At 39.6% G+C, this 24944-nt stretch overlaps 2 protein-coding genes across 3 annotated transcripts; both read left to right on the forward strand.

Moving 5' to 3' along the window:
• Positions 1-55: 55 nt before the first annotated feature.
• LOC146468162 (centrosomal protein of 120 kDa-like) lies at positions 56-16142 on the forward strand. Of its 2 annotated transcripts, none has more exons than XM_085124820.1 (22): positions 56-223; positions 531-715; positions 1400-1486; positions 2076-2217; positions 2359-2519; positions 3183-3386; positions 4255-4536; positions 4934-5164; positions 5644-5840; positions 6135-6284; positions 6625-6745; positions 7622-7683; positions 7924-8014; positions 8482-8670; positions 10301-10390; positions 10658-10750; positions 10958-11070; positions 13232-13280; positions 13555-13677; positions 14248-14439; positions 14827-14879; positions 15720-16142. In XM_085124820.1, exons 1-22 carry the CDS (start codon positions 178-180, stop codon positions 16000-16002), a joined length of 3144 nt encoding a protein of 1047 aa, XP_084980946.1. In that variant the 5' UTR covers positions 56-177; the 3' UTR covers positions 16003-16142. The 2 variants fall into 2 exon arrangements, with proteins under 2 accessions (XP_084980946.1, XP_084980947.1); XM_085124821.1 differs by having other exon boundaries at positions 5662-5840.
• Positions 16143-17685: 1543 nt separating this feature from the next.
• LOC146468163 (putative histone-lysine N-methyltransferase PRDM6) lies at positions 17686-24547 on the forward strand. Its single transcript, XM_085124822.1, has 5 exons — positions 17686-17859; positions 18569-18749; positions 22136-22407; positions 22975-23239; positions 23754-24547. The coding sequence occupies exons 1-5, from the start codon at positions 17806-17808 to the stop codon at positions 24380-24382; spliced, it is 1401 nt and encodes a 466-aa protein (XP_084980948.1). The 5' UTR covers positions 17686-17805; the 3' UTR covers positions 24383-24547.
• Positions 24548-24944: the final 397 nt, after the last annotated feature.

The raw sequence follows: 24944 nt of genomic DNA on the forward strand, positions 1-24944 counted from the left end.
AAACCGAAAAAGACTGGGTAGAAGAGTCTGTTACAGTACGGGCCACTTATATGACGTACGAATCCATATTTTGAAAAAATGGCGGACTCCCTGAAATTTATAAATGTTGACCTTTTAAGCGTTTTTCGACCGTATATAGCCACAAAAATAATTATTTGATCAGTTAAAGACTTCAACATGGGGTTGAACGAAGCTTTATTGGTGGTTGTTTCTGTCCTTGAGGGTAAGTTTGACAAATAAGTCTTTCATTTTCTAGTTATTTTGTTCGCCCGCAGCCAGCAGTAGGATTGAGCTTCAGGCTCAGTTCAGTTCAGTTCAGTTCAGCTACTTCCATGTAATTATGTTTGTTCGATCGGTCTTGTTTTTAACACGTGCATAAAATAAAAGGTCTCTAAGCAAACCACTTTAAGTCTTTATGAGAGCTCTTTGTTTGCATCCCTGTGGCGAAGTGTGATCATTAATTTAGCGGGAAAATATGAAACATTGCAGTGATCGCGATTAAATTATACGATATTTGTGAACTTCTTCAGGGCGAAGATTTCCCAAACGTTCACGACACAAGATCATCGTGGAAACAAAGTTTGATGGAGAAACACTGGTGACTGACCCGATTGATCACGTGGAAAGTCCCTCTTTTACCACTGAACTTGCTTGGGAGTTGAGCAAAAAATCTTTACACCAACATCGGCTGCAAAGAACACCAATCAAAATCCAGGTTAGAACTATGTTGCTTTAAAAAAGGTTTCTCAGTTTATAACAGTCACATTCTTCCTTCCCTTCTCCCCCCCCCCCCCCTCCCCCGTCCCAACAACCTGTTGGCCCCTCCCACCCACTCTGTTTACTGGGATGCATTGTTCTAGAGGGTTTGTTACACCATGCAACAATTGTGGCAACTTGCCTTGCAAGGTTGACCAGACTTGCCAAACTGAAGGGTTGATAGCATACAGCATACATACATTTGTATGTAAACAGCATGCTGTATACTAAGTCACCAACAGACTCAGGAACATTGATAAGTTGTATAAGGTGAAGTGCAGTGGTGTAATGGTAAGTAGGTCAGACTTTTGATTGCTGTATATAATATTGTTATGTATATGGTATTGAACTAGTGTGAGACCTGTTTTGGGAAAATATTGGTCAAGTGCTTTTTTGTTTTTTGCAAGTTTATGGACCTCTCCTTGCACTCTGTCCAAAACCTTGCAAAAAAAGATGAGACCAACATTTCCTAATACAAACAAAACAAACTAGTACAATGAGGTTTTTATTATATACTTAAGGCTTCCCAGCTTGTTGTGCACATGAAATTTGATTTCCAAGTCCAAACCATTACTTTTTTAATGGCTTTCAAAAGTTGTTGAAGTTTTAATTTTGGTTCCTGTTCTCCATTGTCTTTTGATAGTGTTATGCTCTTGACACACTCTCGTCTCAGAAAGAGCCTGTTGGCTATGTGATCCTTGACTTGAGGACAGCACAGCTAAAACCTTCTGTAAGTAAAGAAATCTGCATCAATTTGTCAATTAAAAAAATACTTGAGATGTCAGTACAACACAAACCAAATAACACTAGTGTGCAAGAGGTTGCTTGTGGAAAGACCTAGCTTTTGGATATTAGTGAAGACGATGTCTCATAAATTAATGTTGATTAAGTGTTCTGTTCTTGTCACTTGTTTGCTTGGCAATCTGAATTCTACAGTAATTTATTCTAAGGAGCAGTTGTTGTTCTGAGCGCTTGAAAAGCTCATATATCATGTTTTCCTGCATTTAGCCAGGAGTCATGGTGTTGTCTTGAAATCACCAGAAGTGACGAAGTAATACTCCTTTAAAACCCTCTCATTTCCATAAGAATTTGGATTGCCGGCTCAGAAATCAAATTAATGTGAGGAACTGCTATCCACGTCTAAAATTTGAACTTCTTGTGCTGTTTTACGCTTTTAAATCTTTTGTTCAATTTTATTAAGGTAATACATTAATAAATTTGGTGGCATTTGGCTATATGAGATTGAAATTAGTAAGCAAAATGTTATTGATAGTTTAGTGGGACATTGTTCCTGAAAAGTGTCTTAAATTTTATTTCAGAGAGCACAGTGGCACTCCCTTTTGAGCACAAAATATCAGCGATTGAAGCCAGAGTTGAAGCTGATGCTATCTCTAGAGGATGACACACAACAAGCTCAGCCAGCTGCAAGTCATCAAGAACAAACACAGCAAGGAGATGATGGTAATTTAAAATGGTTCATTATACCTACAGTTACTCCAGTGACTATGAAATTTTGGAATCATATTCCGCTAAGATTACATGTATACACTTGCCTGCTGATTTGTGTATAGTTATATTGCTAATCTTTTGTGTTTTCTCAAGGAAAGCTGCCCAAACCATCCTCAACAACAAAACTGGGATCTGAAGAAATACATTTTATGCTAAATGAGGATCAGGGATATTATGAAATTGGACCACAACAAGACGACAATCAGATCTTTGTTTTGTCTGTCACTATAGGGCTGGCTTCAAACTTAGCAAAGGTTGGCTTAACTCATGTGCTTTAGCCCTGGATATGTTAAGAGGAATCTTGTATTCCTTTTCAACAACTTCCTGTGGTCTTTGATATTTGCAATATTAAATTGTATTAGTGCTCTTTACAAACACTTTTAATAAATTAGTACTGTCTTCTCTATCTTGGAATTGAAAGAATTACAAGGGACCAAGTGGTGTTGGAGACTTTTATCAGCATGCCAGCATTACATATGCCAAACACTGTTTTAAAATAATTATTGATCAGTTTGAGTATCATTCATTGTCACTTCAGGCTTGTGTGTGATTTGTTTGTTGTTTGTTTGTTTTCTTTTCTTTTTCAATTGGTAAGTCTCAGAAACAAGATTAATATAACGTTTGGATTTTACCATTCCACTATCCTCCTAGTAAATATTAAGTTTTCTAAATTTTGGTTGATGCAAACTTTTAATGATGTTGGATACATTGAAACATTATAGAATAGAAAAAAATAGATTGAATAAAATAGCAACTTTATTTATTGCGGGTGACATGTGCCAGTAACAAATGTCACTGATAAACCTGTGGCCCTCACATTGATTAACACTACTTTTGATTTTCTTGACACTACTAACATCAATCACCATGTTCCAAGTGTACAGTTCCTCATTTAACAATGACATTATTATTCACAGCTAATTCCATCGACCTTTCCCTTGTCTGACCCAAGCCACGGTGGCGGATTTTACTTTTATTACTCCTTGCTGTCCAACGATGTGACAAATGAAGTGTTTCATGATCTTCTTCAACCCAACTTCCCTGCTGAACGAGCTTCAGTAAGAATCAACAGCACCTTAGATCAGCTCAAAGCATTTTTTAACCAACATCCAGGGCTGGAGGTAAGTCCCACAATCAACAGTAAAATAATCATTCTTGCTATTGCTTCTTATTTCAACTTGTAAATCAATGTTAAGCCAAGGATGGAGGGGAACCACAAGCAGATCAGATACTGGGCATTATTTTGATCTTCGTATTTTAATTAATAAATTCCTGGAATGTACACCCTTGGCCTTTTGACTGTTAAATTCACAAGCAGTATGTAATTTAAATGGATCCCAAACTGAGGAGACTTAGTTAAACCTGATTTTTCTGACACTAGAAAGCGGTTTTCATGAAATTATAAGTCATCAAACAACTCAAATGCCTCACGTCTCCCAGAGCCTGCCCCCTCAGGTTTAACATTACTTTGATAGACCTGTGCTTTAAACTAGGTGTCTTCATGTAGCAAACTGAAGGTTGTAACTTTGTGTTCACAAATAAATATTCATGTTTGTGAAGTTGTGTTGCAAATTTGTTGTTTGCCGAGATGTTGGTATGGCTTATTTATGCCAGCTGCCATGCCAGTCAGCTAAGTTTACACATACCAGCTGGATTTGCTAACATGTGCTCCTAAAAAGCTCTGTTCGTTGGTCACATCCAGACGATATCAACTTATGCCATGACTCCTGCGTTCACACCATTTTTAAATGGATCGCTGAACATTTTCTGTTAGTAGACCACAAGGTGTTTTTCCCACAACATGGCAAACTGGTAACATAGATGGTGTATTAAATGCACTTATTATATTTATTTAGTATACTTGTTTGCCATGTTGTGGGAAAAATGCTTTATGGTGTACTTACAGAAAATGTTCAGAGATCTTGTAGAGTGTGAACTTCATATTTTTGTTTGTAATTAAGCTGTCATTGATAAACTATCTGCTTTTAGATCCATTTGTGTAGTGGAGATCAGTCCCTCGGAAAAGCAGTAGTCTCTTTTCAAGGTCTCCTTGGTCAGCAAGAGACGTTAGCCATACCTGCTGTGATCGAAGGAATGTTTTCTCTGGTTCCACCTGGCAGCAGTCATCAACTGTCTGGAGCAGCACAGGACACTGAGCCTGGAGTTGGAGTGTCTGTGTCATTAAGACTTGAACAGCAGGATATTATAGGGAATGCCCCTAGTGCTTCATCACCAGTTGTTGCGAGGGAAGGGAGGGGCATATACAGACAGGTAATTTATTATTTCATTTGTAAAAAAAAATGGTATAAATATAAGTAGCAATTTTAATATAATTTTATTGTACTTCATAAGAACTAAGCTTGACTTCAAAAAATTGTTTAGTTTAGTTTGGAAAATACATCAAAATATTTTTAACTTTAATTTTGGAGGCAATGAGAGCGCAGTTATTGCAGAATATGCGCTCATTTTTTTTTTAACTATATAGTGCCCAATCAGGTTACCTTAAATGTATAAGTGTTTTTGCTGACAGTAAATTGTTACTTTCTTTTTTTTGCGATTGCACATTGGAAATCTTCCTGCTAACTGTAGTTGTGAAGTCTTTAATTGGCTATTTCTAAATTTTTTTAGTAACTAATAGTGAATTGTTTCATTTTATAAATATTTCCAGGACATGTCTCAAGCAGACAACATTCCTTTTGGTAGCAAATCACCTCCAAAACAGATCTTGAAACCAGTCCCCCCTCCAAGAGAGAAACCCAGAGAATCCAGAAAAGGGCCTGAGACAGAGAGAGCAGGAGAGTTCTTGCCTGGGACCCCACCCCGGCCTCTCTCGAGCACTCCTCATAATGGCCAGGAGAAACATGCAACTACAAATGGGATGAATGCTAGATCTCACAAGGTAATGGTCTGCATAAGTTGATAGCCGTTTGACTCATTCTAGATTGTTAGTCAGTAAACAAATGCAGTTCTAGTTTTGAGTTTTTAGTTAAAATCCTAGAGTTCTACTCTCTATTAAATGCAATTGCCCCTATCCATACCTTCCCAGGTTTTCACATGGTACTTGTTTCAGTTGTATATTAAATTAATTAAAAGTATTTATAAATAACTAAAATTATGTACAACTTTGACAAGGTGGGTGTAATATAATCCAGGGTGTGGCTGTAGCCCTTGCCTAAGATCATCTAACTAAAACCTGTTCCTGTTTTCCTGGGCTGTTTGTTTGTTTATTTGTGTATGTGTTGTTTTTAAAATTAGTTAATTACAATTTGGTCAGATTTGACTGTGATAGGATTAGGGGAATAATAGTCCAAATCTACTGTCTTTCCAAGTTGCTGTCAGTGATTATTGAATAATATTTTGACTCTTATCTAACCTCAGCCTGACTCTCCTCCCAAGAAGTCCAAGATGACAGGCCAGGCACCTCAGCCTCAAGTTTCAGCCCCAGGCCCCAGCAACATTCCTTCACTCAGCACCAGGCTACCAACAGATCCATCTGCTCATCATTTCTGTTTCTCCATTGATTTGCGCAGTATTTCAAATCTTGATGTCACTTCTCCCGTTAACTGCTATCTGCGGTGAGTTTTCACACAAAAGACATTTTCTACGAAGTAAAATGTTGATTAATTTCTAATTACTGACCATAATGAGGTTATAACCTGAACAAACTGGATTCAAACTGGATTTTGTGAAATTGGTTGCTTGAGGGAGATGCAGGCTAAAAGAGTAGTTGCACAGAGAGATAATCTCACAAAGATGCTTATGTGCACAGCCCCGCCCTCTTCCAGTGTCAATAAGTAATTTACATTAACAAAGTATTAAATAAACTTACAGTAATTTTTAATTTCTTGACCTTTATTTCTTCCCATCAGGTATACTTATCCATTCTTTGGTAGCTCAGCCCCTGTAATGACAAGTCCCCCAGTACAAGTCCAGCGGGGCATGGAGGTTCTTCTTCCCAAGTCTTTCTGTGCATTTGACTTTGCTGCTTCTCCACAACTTCTTCAAGAAACTCTTACAAGGTAGGCAAGAAAAGATTGAGCACTGAAAGTACTCAAGAGGACCTGTTTGCTGAAGGATAAACATTTAACAGCTCCGTATATTTCCTAATATATATTTTGAGTTTGATCACTTAGTCAGATAACATTGGCTTGGCATTGAATTAATATGGCAAAACAAAGTAGTGGTGGGAGTAGGGTGTGATATCCCCTTCCCAATACTACCTTTCCCCAAATCACTCCCCCCCCCCCCCCTTTCATTGTATACCGTCTTTCATTCTCTTCAAGTGTACAAGTCAGCTGGTGCACATTTGTAACTCCTATGGAGATTCTTGTTGAGAATGTATTCACACTTCTCTTGTAGAGTTCCCCTTGTTATTGAGGTGTGGCACAAAGACAGCATGGCTGGAAATGTCCTGATTGGACTGTGCAGTGCATCACTGGTTTCTGTATTAGCAGCTGATAAAGTGCAAGTCTTAGTACAGGTTAGATTTGGTGAACTGACAGGTGATGAGACATTACACTTAATTTAATTGACTATTCTCACTGGGGCCACCCTGCACAAATACTCCAACCTGTCGTAATTCTAGCTCAAAATTTCTGTGCACCTTTTAAGCCCATGGGAGAGTTCTTTATGTAAATACATTGGACAAGTTGGGTATACATGTAAATTAGCCAGTTTATTGTATTATCCCTCTTTTTCATGAAACAGCTGCCAGACATCCGCTTGGCAACCCTCCCTCCTTCTCACAGCGATGGCTTGCTCCAAGTACACCTGTTTTAAAGCTCCCTTCCTTCTCGCCTCCAGGCTCGCTTCTTCCTGTGACTTACTGCAGTTATAGCTTGGGGGCATTTGGGTGTGAGGGCACCCAGATGGAAATATATAACTATCCTTCATTCTGTCTCTCATGGATGCATCAGTTAATTTTTGTCTCCAGGTCATTGCTGGCAAAAATTTGTTCAAGGGGGAGGGAATTTTATCCTCCCAATCGAATCCATGTACGGCTCGCCCCCCCCCCCCCCCCAACCCACAAAAAGAAAAGAAAGAGAAAATAAACATTGATCACCCTTTACATCAGGATAATGCCATTTCTTTTGATGTTGCTGGAAATTGTTTCAATGACCTTTAGGCCATCAGACTCCTGTATCTTGCAGGTGACCCCTTCCACTTTGAAGCTGATTTTCTTTTTAATTGCACAGCCCCATTCAAATTACAACAACCCACCCATATTGATAGAATTTGTTCTACAGATTTGCATAAATTGTGCAGTTTATATGTTTCATTATATTAATTACATGTTAGTGTGTCTCATTGTGTATTTAGTTAGCCGAATATTTATTGTGCACATGCATGTTTTCAGGGTAAAGTGACTGGATATCGGCAGATTAACAGTGAGAGGATAGTAATACTCACCACAGAAAAGTATGTATTTTAAACTATCTTTAAAATATTTGACCCTTGCCCAAAGTCAATGAGTTGCACAAAAATAACATTGGGTGTCAAATGTCAGACATTCACACACATTTATACTACCTACACCTGGCTTCATCATCCAACAACGATTATTATTCTTACTGCTACCCTTACATAGAAAAATATTTATGGTCACTACTGACACTCCTGGGTTTATCCTTGTTGCATTTGCTATTTTGTTATTTCAAGACCTCCAAGGAAGATTGGTGAGCTGCATGTAGTTCTTGGCCTAGAGGACCTGGGTCCAGTTAACTTACAGCAACTGAGAAGAGCAAATGAAGTAAGTGAAGGAAGGGGAGGGTCAGTAATTTATAGCACCTTATATTCCCAGCTGTATTGGCCTGTGAGAGCTGACAACTGTTCCGGTTTTTGTTTCTGTTCACCTGATGCAAAAGGTGGAAAAGGTGTCTGCTCTTGCAGTCTAAACAAAAGCCAGAAAAGGTGTCTGTTTTCACAGGCTATCCAGCTATCAATGAAAATGAATTTCCTAGAAAGTCTAAGTTTATCTTGCCCATCACTGTTAAGTCTCCCAGTTGTAAGACATCAGTATTGTCATACGTTCAGTCAATAATTTAAGGGCCAAAACTCAACCAGTCAATCAATCAATCAATCAATCAATCAATCAAGTCAATCAATTTTTGATTGATTGGTTTTCTACCCTGAAATTTCCCCGAGTTTATCACTGATTTCTGCTCACCAAACCTGCAGACCTATTAAAACATTTAATCACTTTCCTTTATATTACAGTATAGTTTGTCCTCCTCCCTTGAGAGCAGCCAAGCTTCTAGTGCCATTCCCCTGGCTGAGCCACAGCGTGTTCCACCAGCTCAGCCCAAGCCTCCACCGGTGACTGATCCACGTGACACAGCCGAGTACAAGGCCGCGTTAGAACTGGAACTGTGGAAAGAACAGCAGGAAGAAATGTTCCAGGCACAGGTGAGTGGAAATTAACCTCGTAAGGTGGGGGAGGGGAATGACAATGTAAATTATAGCCTTGGCATGTACTTCATGTGAGAATGTCTTATATGCATCCACTATACCCATGTATACTCATATGAGGGAAGAACGTGACGACAGCCCAGTTCGTTGTTTTTCTCTGCCACTTCACAGAGGCCGCGTTTGGAATAGACACTTCATTTTTGGGAATTTGTGACTGGAGTGGTTAGAAGTTCACTGGAGAAATTAGGACAAAAAGATGGATAGTGAGAGAACTCAGTCGTGGGGAGGGGGACAAGGTTTTCCCTCTGCTAAACAGCAGCAACAATTTATTTGTACCAGTTGCCCCCCTGCCCTTTTGCCTTACTGCCCACTAGCTAAGACCATCATGGTCACCACCTTTGCCACCGCTTATCAGAAGTCTTTTGTGTTATTGTCGTTATTGCAGGGCTGCAAATAACGGCCGGTCAACGGACAATGTCCGGTCAAAATTGGGTATTGACCGGACAGATCCTTGGATTGCCGGACATCTTGTCCGGTCCTTTACCGACTCGTTCAGAGAAATTTTAATTTTTAACTGTTTGATAATCACGAGGACATTCATGTTTCCGAGAGAAAACAAAACGAATATAAAACTAAACAAATTAGTGGTCGAGAAATTCCCGGTAGTCGCAATTTTCCACGATGTCATCAAGTCCTGTTGCGACCGCAAATCATCGTGTGTTCCGTTATTTTATTTACTGTAAGTGTTCCCAATTAGTAGAGGGTTTTACCTTTGGCTAGATACCATGATTGACTCTTAAATAAAGTGATTGATTATTTGATTAATTAAATGATCGGAAAGCACCCTCACGAAGAATAATCTCGCTAAACCGAGAATACTCCATACGTTACTTCCGGCACACCCTGCAAAACATGCTTGGTTACTAAGCTTTCTGGAGATTTCATCAATCGATCCAACTCAAAAATGGAGCGTATAACACAAAAAGTGGAAGAATAAGGTTGTCTTAAAGGGATTCTAAATGGAAGAAAGTCAGCGAGCGCAACAGTTGTACTTGGAATAAGACGCCATGCATTTAATACAATTACATACAGTGCTGCCGAATTTTGAAACCCTAAGACGACATTTAGTGTTTCTTGTTTGTTTTAATTTACATTTCAGTTAACTTCTTTTTTCAAATTTATTAAGAGATCGATTGAACCTTCAGCTTTCAGATATTCTGCACACTTTACTTAAAGTTCAGTTGTAGAAATGATGTGTCGATTGCCAAAGTGTACCGGTAATATTTAAGTATAAGTGATTTTGCCAGATGTAAAGTAAAACGGACAATTGCAGTTGTATCTTGCATAACCGTTCCATGTACTGAATCGAATGCGAGGCTGCTTCTGCAGTAAAGAGTAGTAAAACTATTAACTTGTAATTTTTATTGCCAAACCGACTTGGATTCAGTTGTTTTTTAGTTATAAAAGGATTACTCTGCAATTTGGGTTCACTGACGCAAGAGTTACGACTGTAAAAATTTGACCGGCCAAAAACGGGTAGTGTCCGAGCAAAAACATGTTTGACCGGACAACGTGACCGGCGCCTACCCGTTAGTTATTTGCAGCCCTGTTATTGCTTTCACAACAGATGCAGCATCGAGAAAGCTCGCACATGAAAGCTCTTGCGGAGGAGTGGAAAAGACGTGACAAAGAGCGAGAACTGATGGTCAAGAAAAAGGTACAATACAAATACACTGGCTTATGTTTTAGTACACTTTATTTTAGAATCCCTTTCCACTTGCTCGAGCGAAGACTCCACTGAAGTTTATGTAAGCCGAACGAATCTTCGCTTTCTGAAACAAAACCAGCAGAAACTATAAAACGAAGACCTTGCTCAACTGTGTTTTTAGGAAATCGTATGTCGCTTTGTGAAAAAGGCGGGGTTAAAATGCTTAAAAATGTCCCTGGCTCGTCACAAGTGTATTTTTTTAAAATTGAATTTCAGCTTGAGGAATATTCTCGTTTAGAAGGAAAACTCAAACAGTCCATTGCTGATCTGGAGAAGAGAGAGAAACAACTGACCGTGAATGAGACGCAGGTACAGAATGTTTCTTTTTATTTCATGTTAAGGTTTATTAGCGAACCATCTTGTGAATGAAGGCTCCATTGATCGCTGAGTAACACTAATGGCCTTTTGTGGAGTTCAACGAAATGGTCGTGTTCTCATACTCAAATTAAACTTCAATGTTCGGCTGACAATACATTCGCCAGAATTCAGGACATTTGCGGTCGTTATCATCCACAGGTAATGCAGATGAAAGAGCAACTTGAACGAGAACACGAGCGAAAAATGACAGAGATGAGAGAAGCGGCACGGAGAATGAAAGATGACTGTTCACACCAGATGGAAATGCAGAGGTGCGATAACAAACCTTGTTATTTGTTTGTGTTTGTTTTGTTCTGTTTTGTTTTCACGGAGGACGGTGTATCTTTTAGAAACGGGAATCTATGGACTTAAACTGAAGATGGATGTTTGAAACCATACAAGATGGAACCCAGCTTTACTCGAGTCTTTCTTTTGCTCGGTGGAAAGTGAGTGCATCCGGGCTCGATTCTTGTCGGGTACTCAGTAGCCTGCAATGCAGGCGTATTTTTGGAGCGGGAGCGCTGAATAAGCAGACATACCATCGTTATACAACAGACGATTACAGGACATTGCCATCTTCATGTATAAGATTAAGCATGAATTACTGCCACAGAGACTTTGTAATCTTTTCCAATTAGACAGTGGTTCGTATTACTTAAGAAAGCGAGAATTTGTTCAACCTCGATTCTCTTCGGTGACATATGGAAAACACTCACTTCGTTACCTAGGGCCTAAACTGTGGAATGATCTCACTCCTAGAATAAGATATCAACCCTCTCTGAAGCAATTTAAAAGAGTCATACGTAATCAGGACCTTACTGCCCTAGCAGCAAATGTCAGTAACTGTCGAGGCTGCAACCTATGCCGAGAATGACTTGGGTTTCAGGGCAGAAAACTTCCACTCGTCCGCCCGTCCGAGACGAGTACTCTCGTATCTCAGACGAGTGGATTTCCAAAAGCACTTGTCCTACGGGACGAGTAGAGTTTGCCTAAAAAAAGATGTTCTTTTCTACTGAGGTCTGAGTTCCCAAGCATTTTGGACATTGTAAACAAGCCTGAGTTTCGCGAAGTTTGGTTTCTTTTCACGGCAACTTTCCCGTTTTCGCTTCTGTTTTCCGAGAATACCGTTGTGGCAAGTTTTGTGATTATTAAAGAAGTAATAAAACCTGTGAAAAAATATGAAGAAAGTCGACTTCGAACATTCCAACCAATATGGAAAAAAGAATTTCCCTGGGTTAAAATTGACGCGGAGAAGAATGAAATGTTCTGCATTGTGTGCCGCAGGTATCCAACAGTAGCCGATAAAGCGAGCCGGCTTTATGTCGGCATCAATGGATCGTCCGCCACTGATTTTCGCCGTGATTCTCTTGTGAGTCACGAGAAGAACCATTCTCATTACTTTTGTTTTCAACGAGCTAAAAGCGAAGAAAAACCAGAGCAGGTGCCGCTACAGCGAATAAGCCGTAAAATCGACGAGGAGTCAAAGGAGTCATCTTAGATCGCAGTTTTAATGCCTCATAGATGTCTTGCATGAAATGGTGTTGTATTGAAAAGTGCAAAGGACAACATAAATTGAAATAACTGTTAAAATAAATACTCGAGATTTGGTTCAAAACAGATTAAACAATTTCTACGTCTTTTTATGACTTCTTGTTATTCACTTTAATAATTATTTCGGACTAGTAAATTAAACTTTCGGACAACCAGAATCTGAACGTTACTCGTCCAATGGACAAGTGGAATAATAAAAAAGTTTTTTGCCCTGGCCGTTTACATGATTTTTTGCGATTGATGTATGAAATTTTATTAATATGGTTTACGATGTAAATTTTAATTCATTTTTTATAATTTTTTAGAATTTTTAGAATTTAGTTAGGTGTCCACTATTAGTAGAGGAGACTTCTCCCCTCAGCTACATTTCTTGACACGTTAATAAAGTTATTATTATTATTATTATTATTATTATTATTATTATTATCATTATCATTATCATTATCATTATTATTATTATTATTATTATTATTATTATTATTATTATTATTATTATTATTATAATTATAATAATCCTTCGTTGCTGTCATCTTGGGCGAGGAAGCGCGAGAGGGCTGGAGCGAGTCAAAAGTGACCCTAAGGGAGAGGACGACCACCTCCCCCTCAGCCTCCTTCAAATACGCGAACTAAATTTATTATTCAGCGCTCGCCCATGAAAAACGCCTGCACTGCAGGCTAGGTACTCAGATGTTTTTTCTTTGTCCCTTGTTTATTTCTTGTGAAATTATGGACACTAAATCCTGCTTAAGATTGAAACAATTCGATCTTGCCTGAATGTTTCCCTAAAACTCTCAAAAGTTAAAACGTGCAAGTTTAGGGCAATTTAAGTTTGTGAAAACTTAATATATTTAATAATTACTAATTATTGCCATTACTATTTAGGATGAAAGTGAAGGATCTAGAACAACAAAAGCAGAGGCTTGTGGAACAGGTAAACCATGAAATGATAAAATAAAAATATTCCCGCTTGTGTGGTCCTTTTAACTGTTAACGCAGTCTTCTTCGGTAAAAGACGGATGGTTCGACCAAGTAATAAGGGCAACATTTTCTTTCAACTTATCGCGCAACAAATGTTGCGTTGCAAGTTGCGATTGTCTGTTCCCTGCATTACCACCTCCGCGTGCAACAAATAAAAAGTAGAAACAACGTCTACTTTCTGCAACATGAAACGGCTTTGTTGCATCAATTTTGTTTCACTTGTTTAGGTGTACGAAGCTGAGAAACGCTATCAAACAAAGGAAAATGAGTTCATGGCGTACAAGGAACAACAGCTGACAAAACCTGAAGTCAAGCTCGAGTCCGAGATGAATCTGTTAAAGTTGGAAAAGGTTAGAACGTGATAATCGGCTACGTTTTTTGCTGTCATGTATCGTTTTTTCTTTTAAGCTAGTCAGAGCTAAGATTTCGAGCTTGCCTGCGGCTGCCGTATTGTCCTCGAACAAGGATGTGTATTGCACTTCGTTTCTCTCCACTTAGTTAAACAACGACGGGGAAATAATTGTAGTAACCCAGTGATGGACTATCATTCCTTCCAGGGGAAATAAGCGCTACTCTTTGTCAGTTTTAAAAAAGTTATATTGACTTGAATTTCAAATTTTTTTCGTTAGTTGTTGTACAAGGCAATAGAGTTCTTTTCAGTTCAATGTTGATAGTAATACGTGTTTTGCGTCACTACGTTCTGTGATTGACAAAAGACCGAAACCAATCGTGACTTGCTCGCACGTTTTTTTCCCGAGCACGTGTACTGGCTTCGAGTTCCGTTTAATTCATTCTGCTCTTTGCGTTATTTGTAAATGGGCAGAGTGATAACTTGCGATGTACGTTTTGATACTCTCAATTAAACCCACTATTAAATTACATTCTGCCAACAACGCTCTTTGCCCCCCTCCTTTCCGCAGGCAGAGCTTGAGCGCAAGTTGGAAACAGCCAACAAATCCAAGATTCACTACAAACAACAGTGGGGCCGAGCGCTTAGGGAACTGGCACGAATTAAACAGCAAGAACAGACCGCAGCCAGAGCGAGGCTCAAGAAACAAGAACAGGAACTGGAGCATATGCGCCTGCGATATCTCGCCGCTGAAGAGAAAGAGGTAACGTTAGGCCTCCCAAAAACGTTTTTAATATTTCAGTCCTTTGTTTTGGTCTCTCGACTGCACGTAAAAGACAAGAAACGGTGATTGCTCGCTGACTCTTTCGTTTTTATGTGGAACGAACCAGTTCGTTGTTACTGTCAAGCATTATTTTTACAGTCAAGATGAAAATGCATGCCTTTTGTTTTGCAAGTATTTTAAATCCCCGTCAACACATAGATAAAGTTCCTTTGCTGAAGTAAAAGTAACACGTGTGGATGGAGCCTTGGTCAGTCTACGAGCATGCGCAAGATGAAAACTGAATGTGTGTACTCAGCGGGGGTGGGGGTGGGGGCATTCTGAAAGCCGACGGTCGTACTGGGGTTTATCAGTTTTTGTTGTTTGTAGGTTGTAAAATCAGAAAAGGAGGAATTGGAGGAAATTAAGCTTGAGCTGTCCAGGTAAGCAATCAGTACTATTCAACGTCATGGTCAATAGTTTACTACCGTGGACGCGCACAAGTACCTGTTCTCGTTTGACGCGCTTAGTTGTTCCGATTTTACAAATTTCGCGCGAGCTTTCTGGTGGTAAAAGTTTAGCAAAGGATCTTTTAAAGAAAAAAATGAGCGACTTGTAGCAAGGCTAGCATTACCTGGTGAGTTTGATGCTCTGTTAGTTGTTTTCAGAAGAGTGATGAATGTCCACCCACAGTGCATTGCGATTGAAAAGTGATGTATCAAAATTTTCATTTTGCCACCCGTTCATAAAGCAGCCGCCATTTTGCCAGTTGCAATGCCTCAAAAGACTGTCACTCATCCTTCCTCTGATCTGAGTACGCTGATCAGAGAGATTAGCTGTAGGCCGCTGATTTGAGTGCAGTTCTATGCTATCTAATCTTCCTACGAAAATAGGGAAGGTCTACATTGGCCCTCTCTACCCTAGTGTCAAAGTGTTTTGTGGTGGACCACAAGAGAAACCTAAGACGATGCTGGGGGACCCCCTCGATAGGCCGTCATCCCTTCCAGGGAGGGGTTGGTAATAATGGTATTTGCGTCATACTAATGCACCTCACTGCAGCCCCCTCGTATCCAGATCTCCCATGGCCAGTTGTTATTTCAGCACAAGGACAAATGAGATCTCGGCTGGAGATTAAGCCTTACCGTAGCTGTAGAACAAGCTTGGCAAAGGTGCCTTATTGGTTGGAAGGGCTGAAAGGGATTTCAGGATACAGAGTTACCTAAAAGTGAGAGAAAAATAAAATAAGGGTTTAATGTGGTTTATTTTCTTCATCCTAACCATAGACTGAAACAACAGGAGGAAGCGAAGGCTCGTCTGAATTCAGTACCAACTGAAGGTCAACTAAACACATCTGCGGGAATTTCTTCACGGAAAGGAAATGTAAAACACTCAACTGGACTGACGTCTGTGCATGAAGAAGACGAAGAGGACATAGACAGTAGGATCGCTAAACTGATTGAAGAAAGAGACACTTTACTACACACTGGTGTTTACACCACAGATGATCGCATTATTGTTGAACTTGATAAACAAATTAGAGATGCTATAGCAAGCAAAGGTTCGTGAGTTCAGGAGGGGGAGGGCTGTTATAAAGTAGCTGAAAAAAGATAAGGGAAGACGATAAATAATAAGCTCAATCGGCCAAAACCTCGGTAGAGTACGAGCTCTCTTCGGGACAAGCGCCTGGGAAAACCTTTCCGCAGGCTAGGATCGCCCTTGTCAGAATACAATAATACACAATTCGACTCCTTTTTAGTACGGAACATGGCGATTTTTATAGATGACATCATCATCTGATAAACGAAGCAAACTTTTTTTATACCTAACGTTTTGTATAGACATCACTCTTTGCGCCAAATATTACGGGCGTGACGTTGAAGAGAATCGCAGTCAATTTAAAGTTGGTAAAAACTTGCTTGGGAGTGAAAGCTTTGTCTTGTGGCATCAGAAGATCATGTAATCTCTTGCGGTACGTAGAACGTTTCTCGTGTAATTTAAACGATATTTGCTGTAAATAAATATAACCAGTAAGTACCGAATTCGACACAAAACTTTAATAGTGTTATTTAATGTAAATAACTTGTTTTAAAAATGTATATGTGTAAAATATGATGGACATCGTTCTTTTTTTTTTCTTTTCATTTGTGTGTCTTGATCTACTAACAAAGTCAATAAACGTATTTTATTTAACATCATTTGATTTATCAGTTGAATTTTTTTTAGCTATATGCATACCATGAGTGTAATTCTTTGCAATGTTCCCAGAGCGCCCAGACCGAGTTTCACCAAAATTGTTTGCGGTGAGCTTAATAATCTTTGTTAGCTTAGTAATCTAAAGCCCTGGGCAAGTAGACTTCTAGCAGTTTCTTTCTTTGTACAGTCAAACCTCTTTATCACGGACACCAAGGGGACAGGAATAGATGTCCGGATTATAGAGGTGTCCGTTTCAGAGAAGTAGGCTTTATATGGATTTCGGTCTCTCAGGGACCAAGTGAACTGTCCGTAATAGAGAGGTGTCCGTATTATAGAGGTGTCCGTAAGGAGAGGTTCCACTGTACCAGTCTCTTTCTTTGAGCATAGATGAACGCGTGTATTGGAATCAGCGAGTGGTGAAGACATAAGCTTCGGGAAGAGCGGGAGAGAGGTGGAAATATGTGTTGAGTGCCAGCGTGCCAGAAGAATTCGCAGGAAGACACAAGTTTGGCCAACTTACGTGCGGTGCTCTGTCGGATTTATCAGAGCGAAAGCAAGTCATGCGCAAGTGTTGAAAGGTATACGTAAGCTGTGGCGAAACGGAGTCACCAGTCGATCCAACTTTGAAACTTGTTCAGGCCAAGCTCTAAATGGCCGTGAGACGGAAGCTTACGGAATTTTTAGGAGAACAGCATGTTGGAGACATGTTTCAAGGGGTCAATTTAACTTGTAGTGGTCGCGTGTTGAACTGAGTTTACATAATCCGTAATGGATAAATTACTTCAGAATGTTTTGAACTCTCTGTCTTTAGTTTCGATAATTTGATGGCTTGTTGTACTCAGCAAGGATTAGACTGACGAAAGAGGGAGACTGTAGACGAAAAGATTGTTCAAATATGAATCACTACACGAGCGATTAATCTTTTTTACAATTATACCTTGATTAAAAATTCCCTTGTTGTTTAAAGGCTCTTGGAATAATAGAAAATCAGTCAGCCGAAATACAATTATCCAATGAGATGCTAGAACTAACAAAACCCAAAGCCATGTGCGAGTAAATGATCAGTTATTCTAGAAGACACCAGAGAGCCCTACAGTTGCTAGCGGACAGTTATCATAAATAGTGCATCTTGCCTGATCATCGGTCAAAACAACAGCACCCACAGTCAGGGGATAAATGTCGATATTCAACTGCAGTCAGAAGATGGAGAAAGGATGGCAGAATGATTTGGTAAATTAATTTATAATGAAAGTTGGAAAACTACTTGTATGAAGTGTATATATATGGTAATTTAGTTTGTGAATGAATGGTCGAGAAAAAACCCTTTTAAAATGTACTTAGTAAAAAATATTATATAGTAAGTGTTGGTATTCTGCGGGATATTATACAGAGCATTTCATGATATTTTTTGGTTGGTATGAGATTTTCATACCACAAAAGTCTTAATTCTAGTCAATACCAGACATGTTTGAGAAGCTGTACATTATAGTTGTTTGATTTCTGTAATCGCCCTAACAGTGGCTCAAATTGCTAAATGTTTGCCGTGTCATTCAATAGTTTGTTGCAAAATTAGCTAATTTTGCCGTTTTCCCGTTCACCGCAGATAATTTTGCTAAGCCTCATTGCACTGGAATTTCACGCCCTTCACGTAATGCCACAATGGTGTAATTTTGCGGCAATTCAGTAATTCTGCAGATGTCAACTGTTGTTTCAGGAACCAAATCTAAATCACTAACGAAATGTTATGATGGTTTATGCTGTTGTAAGGAGTACTATACAAACAATTAAACAACGGTTGTATTTATACGAGAAAGGCAGTCAATGCTTTAGCAATAAATGAAATTTCCCTAAGCTCAATATCAAGATATCAATAAAAAGGTCAAGTCATACAAGGGGCGTCTTAAACTGTTATCTAATTTGCAATTCAATGTTTTTTTAGGTAAACCACCATTCAATCAAGAGCAACTTTAAATCCAGTCTACCATCTAAAGAGAGACGCCCGTTAATTCCCGCCCAGGTGATTATGAACTGTTTGTACGAGAGGAAACGACCTATTTTTATCGACGTAAACGAGCTTGAAAGAAGTGGATTGACCTCAGGAGCATCAAACACGCATACATGTAAGTGTAATGATGTGCAATTCCGTTAGTTTATAATACAAAAGCAGGTGACTTAACGAAACGGAAGTTTTGATGCTCGAAATACGTAGGCAAAGATGAAAAATGAAAAATTGCGTGCACGTATAATTTGTTGTAATAGCGCCCACGAAAAAACATGCACTGTTCGATTAATCACAATGTTGTGTAATGGTTCTACACATTTCTTGAACTTTCAGACAATTAATTATGATTTTAAATACACTAGGGAAAAGTCATCAGTTCGTTTGTTTCAGTTTAGCTCAGTAAAAAAGAACTTATGCGTTCGTCTCAACCATTTTACAAGTCCTGAAAAAATAACTTGGAAAACTCATTAGAACTTCAACTTTTCTTTGAGTGAAACAAAAAGTTCTTTAAACTTTTGATTGGATAACAAAAAAGTGGTTTTCATTGTTTGAAAACAAAACTTCTTTTTCATCTTTGTCGTGATCCTTGCCTAATCGACTATTGTCACGTGCAGTGCTTGAACCTGACAAACTCATTTAATAATTTTTTCTGGGAATACTGTCTGGATACACTGAATCTTTTTTCTTTGGAAGCTAACTTGTTTAACATTATACTAAACATTATCAAAGAAACACCTCTCTGAAAGCGCTTTGTGGATGATTAAAAGGGAAATTTCATTAGGCGCCCGCACTCTTGCAAAGATTTTCAAATGGCAAGGGGAGCGCCTCAACATAAACTAACATGAATGTTTATTTTTATCAGCTGATTTTGATAAGGTATATTGGCCTTATGACCAGGGCTAGCGCACCAAACGTCATCTCTTGTATCTCTTTACAGTGGTCAATTTACGTTATCAACTCATTTGATAAAACCTCTTATCGCTCCCTCACCGACGCAGCACCAAAGTTTCTTTAAAAATTATCCCTCTCTGACCCAAATGAATTCTTTCGTTGGGAAGCGAGTAACTTGAATTTATGTCGATAGCTGTACAAAGTTTAGAAAGTTTTGAATATTTTGCCGCTTTGTTTCGCCTAGACTCGGTATAGGTGTAACTAAGAGTGACACATCTTCAGTGTAACGCAACTTCATTCAAACTTCATTCAAACTTTGCGTCACTGGACACAAACGTTTTAGTGTCTATTTAAGGACCATCGTATTCCGTGAGTTTTGCAGCGGACTTACGCTATATTTTCTTCTTTTTCGCTTCATGAAAGACATCGACAATCAGAAATCACTCATTTGATTGATCTTTTAGCAGGTTATATTTGTTGCATGCCGTATAAAGTTTTTGTCTTCATAATCCGCGTGCGTTTATATTCTCTTGGAAACGCCCTTAGAGTAGCAGGACGTTTTGCAGCAAGGATCTGTCACTGATCGAAACGTGCAACTATAAACTAGCAAAGAAAGGCGTGTTTCGCTTCCTCAGACCTACAACAAGTGAACTGCAGGCGAAAGCTGAAGAACGTCGTAACAAAATGTAGCTTTGGATGAGTCATCTCCTTTGAGCGTTCTAGAATCTACTTTGTTTAAATGATGTTCACTGTATAGAAATACTCCAGGGACACCAACCTCTTTGTTGATGTTGAGTAAACACTTTGTACGCGTCTGTAATTTAAAAGACACCGCATAGAGTAGACAATTAAAGCGGCAGCTATTAGAATTTTTTTCTGGGCCACAAAAGAACGATTTTTTTTTGTCAATTTATGGACGGACAATACAATGTCAAGGTAATAAAAGCATATTTACATAACATCGCTTCTTGCTTTCGACGTAGAAAGTACGTAGTCTTAATACAGATTAGAGTCGAGATTGTATGGGACAATCAAACAACGAATGAATGGATCTTGGGACGCGTATCTGGCACCCCCCGCAGATTTTGCAAGGGCGGATGACATCATCACCAACTTGGCAAAGGAGAGAGGGCCTGGTGATATCGAACGCACTCCCTAATCTTTCATTATTGCTAGTTTAAAGTGTAAGCAAAACATTTTGCAGCGTTGAGGAAACACTCCAGATTTTAGAACACGCAGGAAAAACGGTCTTCCTAAAAATCACTCTCCAAAAGAGTAATCTAAATAAAGATGACGGAACGAAAGAGAGGTTCTTACAATAGTGATATTTAACCAGCTGAAAAGAAAAAACAGAAAACAGTAAACTTCAACGGCGCTGATGGTGATTGAAGGCCTCGCGACACAGGTGCAAAACCCCCTGAAATGGAGGCCAGACAGGGGAGTCTCAATTAACGGAGACACTCCCACCGCCCGGAGCCTTAACCCTCCCTTTTGATACACCTTTCACACACAACTTACAACAAAAGCTTGTACTCCTTTCTTATGCTTCAAAAATAAGCCAAAGCCTTATTTTTTCAGGCGGCAAACGTAATTTTAGCTGATTGTAATTTTTATCAGAAATTTCTGCGGTTTTTGCTTGTCTTTCTAATATTTGAATAAAATTCCGTCGTCAGTGAGAACAAAGCCTTGAGAGTGATACCAGGCAGTTTGAACGCTCAAGCCACAATTCTGTAAAAATAGGAAAACGGCTTACTGACACAGTTTCATAGCGGTACCTTTCCAGTTCTGGATGCACGCTCGCTCGCGCTATTGAATTAGATCACCCAACTTTTCAGGGTATCTTAGGCCCGGTTCAGACGCCGTACTTCACATGAGCCGAATCGAATTCGAATTTAGACCGACGCAAATTAATTAATCCCGGCTGAATTGATTCAGACGCCGAACTTAATTCAGCCGAAATTAATTCCCCTAAAAATTGCGGATTCGGGTCAGCGGTGAAACATACCTTGTAAACACAGCTGGAACATGGCGGACGCTGGTAACAAAATGCAAACAAGAGCCTTTTTTCTGGGAAAAATACTGGAAAACTCAGCAAAAATCTAGAAGAATCCGAGGAATCTTCATCTTCCTCAAAAATCGAACAGTTGTTGCAAATGGGAATTTACATTTCAAACATTTATATTTTGTCGTGCTAAAACACGAACTACACATGTCAGCTTCGCTAGAACTCGTCACAGAAAGTTTTGCCCGCCAGGCCGCCATGTTGTTTTTTTCTTCAACACTCTTCTACGCATGTTTTAAGGGAAAACCGTTGGGAAAAATACATTATAATAACTTATGCATTCGATTCGGCTCATGTGAAGTACGGCGTCTGAATCAAAGCCGTTCTACAGCCGTTATTCCCGGCTGAGCCAGGCGGGAAAAATTGCTGAGCCGATCCGAATTAAGGCCGTTCTGAATTGATTCAGAGGCCGTACTTCACATGAACTTAATTCATTGGATTCGTTTCGGCTCATGTGAAGTACGGCGTCTGAACCGGGCCTTACAATATTTTTAATTTAATTCATTCTTTCACAAGAATCATATAAATGACCTTACTCCCTTTCCTTTCAGGGTGTCTTCTTTGTCGGAAACAATACACCGAACCTTGTCCTTCACACGGTTTACGCTTCGCCTCAAACAAAATCAGCGATTTTCAGCGGAGTAGAGCTCTCAGTTCTCTTCCGCTGGAAGTGTGTCTATGCGTGTCGAGTATCCCTGGTGCTGGGTTAGGAGTTTGCACGAAGGAGCATATCCCAGCAGGCACTTGGATCGGACCATTTGAAGGCAAACGAGTTCAGCTTGATGACGTCAAACCAGGCACGGACACGTCATACATGTGGGAGGTATGCAGTGATTGGTTCTATGCACAGTATGAGTTTTACCAACAGTGATCAACAGTTGTTTTCTCCTTACAATATAAAGACACTGCCAAACACAGTGGAACCCCGATATCACGAACCCCTATGTGTAACGAAATCCCCGGTAAAACGAACGATATTTTTCGGCCTAGTTATAGTACAATGTATGTAATAGAATCGTGATATAACACGCCCGTTGTAACGAACAAATTTTTATATCGGGGCTCCACTGTAGAACGAGGTGGTAGGAATACAGAAATCATCAACTAACCGAGCTTCATATGACACCGCATGTATTCTTGGCCCTAAGTTGATCGCCAGTTGTCCCATCCCTGAATCTCCTATCCTAAACATGGTATTACGTTATCACAAAGAGGTCTAGCTTGTAATCACCAAGGTGGATGGAAAACGGTTGGGTAGTAAAGGAGCTTGAATAGCACAAAGCAATAGTTAATCTCCACTGAGATCTCAATATTCGCCGGTGTTTGGGATGGAACATTTAGTCACGAAAACACCAACCTAGACTAACCCAGTAAATTTTGCCCTTTGCAGATTTTTGAAGACAACAAGTTGAGTCATTTTCTTGATGGTAAGGACGAGGGTCATTCAAGTTGGATGCGCTTTATACAATGCGCACGTTCTAAAGATGAACAGAATCTTTTCGCGTTTCAGTACAAGGACAATGTTTACTACCGCTCATTCAGGGATATCGCTGTTGGTGAAGAATTTCTTGTGTGGTACGATGACAGATATCTACAACACTTTGGTATCCCTACAGGGCTGCACGACATGTGCTTCGTTACACATGATGCTGAAGGTAGGTTAATTTCCGTTTGGTTTAATGAGGACACTAATCCACATGATAAAGGACCAGTCCACACTGACCATATCTGGATAAGAAAAGACGCGTTTTCAGATTTCTCTGCATAAGTGTGGACGGGGGCTACGACTGCGAGAATAATTTGTTTTCTTGTACTTCCATTTTCCAAGGATTTTGACGAATTTGTCTCGGTTAGAATACTCCATTAAAATTTCGTTTTCAAATTTTCCTTGTCGCTTTTAAGATTTCTCTGCGACAACCTCATGATTTCTAGATTCTCTACAGTCGATACTCGATCCTGATTTCTCAGTTTTCGATTCTCTATCTTCGCAAGTATCGAGTATCGAGAATCGAAAGAGACAGTAAAGTATTAGTTGACATTCTAAAGTATAATTTGTTGGTACTCTATCTGGTGAAAGGTGACGGGTTACATTGAAACCACGCTGGATTAAAATAATTAAGCGCAATTTATCTTACCTTTCTTTCTTCTCCTTTGCTTGTTCATTACCAGGAAGTAAACCAAAGCAAACACCAAAGCCTGCCGAACAAAAACTTCCTCAATCACCGCAACAAGAACAAGAACAACAACAACAGCAGCAACCACTTTTACAATTCCCTTTGCAGAGCACAGTTGCTTCACTTTCCAGAAGATTATCAACTGACAGCAATCTTACAGACCAGCGGTCCTCACCTGTCAGTGACTTAGAAAGTGACGTCAGTGATCCTGGAAGTAACGAAATTTCCATTGCCAAGAGTCCTGTGGGCGAACTGACGTCATGGCAGTGTCAGCAGTGTTACAAAACTTTTACTCAGCGGGTTGCTTTACAAATGCACGTGTGTCCATGCCAACCAGCCAAACCTTATCAATGTGGACAATGCAGCCTGGCCTTCTCCAATCCCTCGCTTCTGCGTGCGCATGTGATCTCGCATTCCAGCGAGAAGCCATTTAAATGCGGTTTCTGTTCGCGCGCTTTTGCGGGTGCGACTACGTTGAACAATCACATTCGATCACACATGGGACAAAAACCTTTTGGGTGCGACAAATGCGGCAAAACGTTCTCCCAGCCGGGACTGCTGGCCAGGCACGCGAGGAATCCGCGCGAGTGTAAAGGTGCTCCACTCTCGCCCTTTAAAGCTTGAGTCAATTGCAATTTGTTTATTAGGTTGATATTTGAATTCTCTCTAATTTGGAGGTCAAAACATTTTTTTAATTAAATCTATTGGAAGACCAGAATTTTGTATGGAAACAGTGTTAGATTGTATAACGTGACCCTAGGAAATAAACTTTAACAAGTTCTGAGCGAACTGTGTTGTTCTTTTGACTGTTTAATAACATGCAGAAGAGAAAGCGTTATTGCACAGGAAGTGACAATGATCAATACACACTCAGAATCACGACTGTTTCTAAATTGCTTAAACCAATCGGTGAGTTTGATAAAATCTGGCAGCGTCACCTCAACATCTTATAAGTTTTGTGGTCGTTTCTCAGACGGGAAAAGCGCTGCCCATTTTTTCCATCCATTCTCGAGAATTCGGAGGAGGACTGGTATCGAGTGCACCCAGTCAAAGCGTTGTTTTATAATTGCCTATGCCGCATGCGCGACTTAAATTGAGACGAACTCGAAGAACTGTTGTTATTCATATGGCGTCTCTTGTGTTGGTAGCTTAAGAGCGTTATTTTGTCTGATATCTAAAGCTTTAT

Source organism: Pavona decussata, unplaced genomic scaffold, assembly GCF_977016875.1.
Source record: "Pavona decussata unplaced genomic scaffold, jaPavDecu1.1 SCAFFOLD_133, whole genome shotgun sequence".
Taxonomy (NCBI): Eukaryota; Metazoa; Cnidaria; class Anthozoa; order Scleractinia; family Agariciidae; genus Pavona; species Pavona decussata.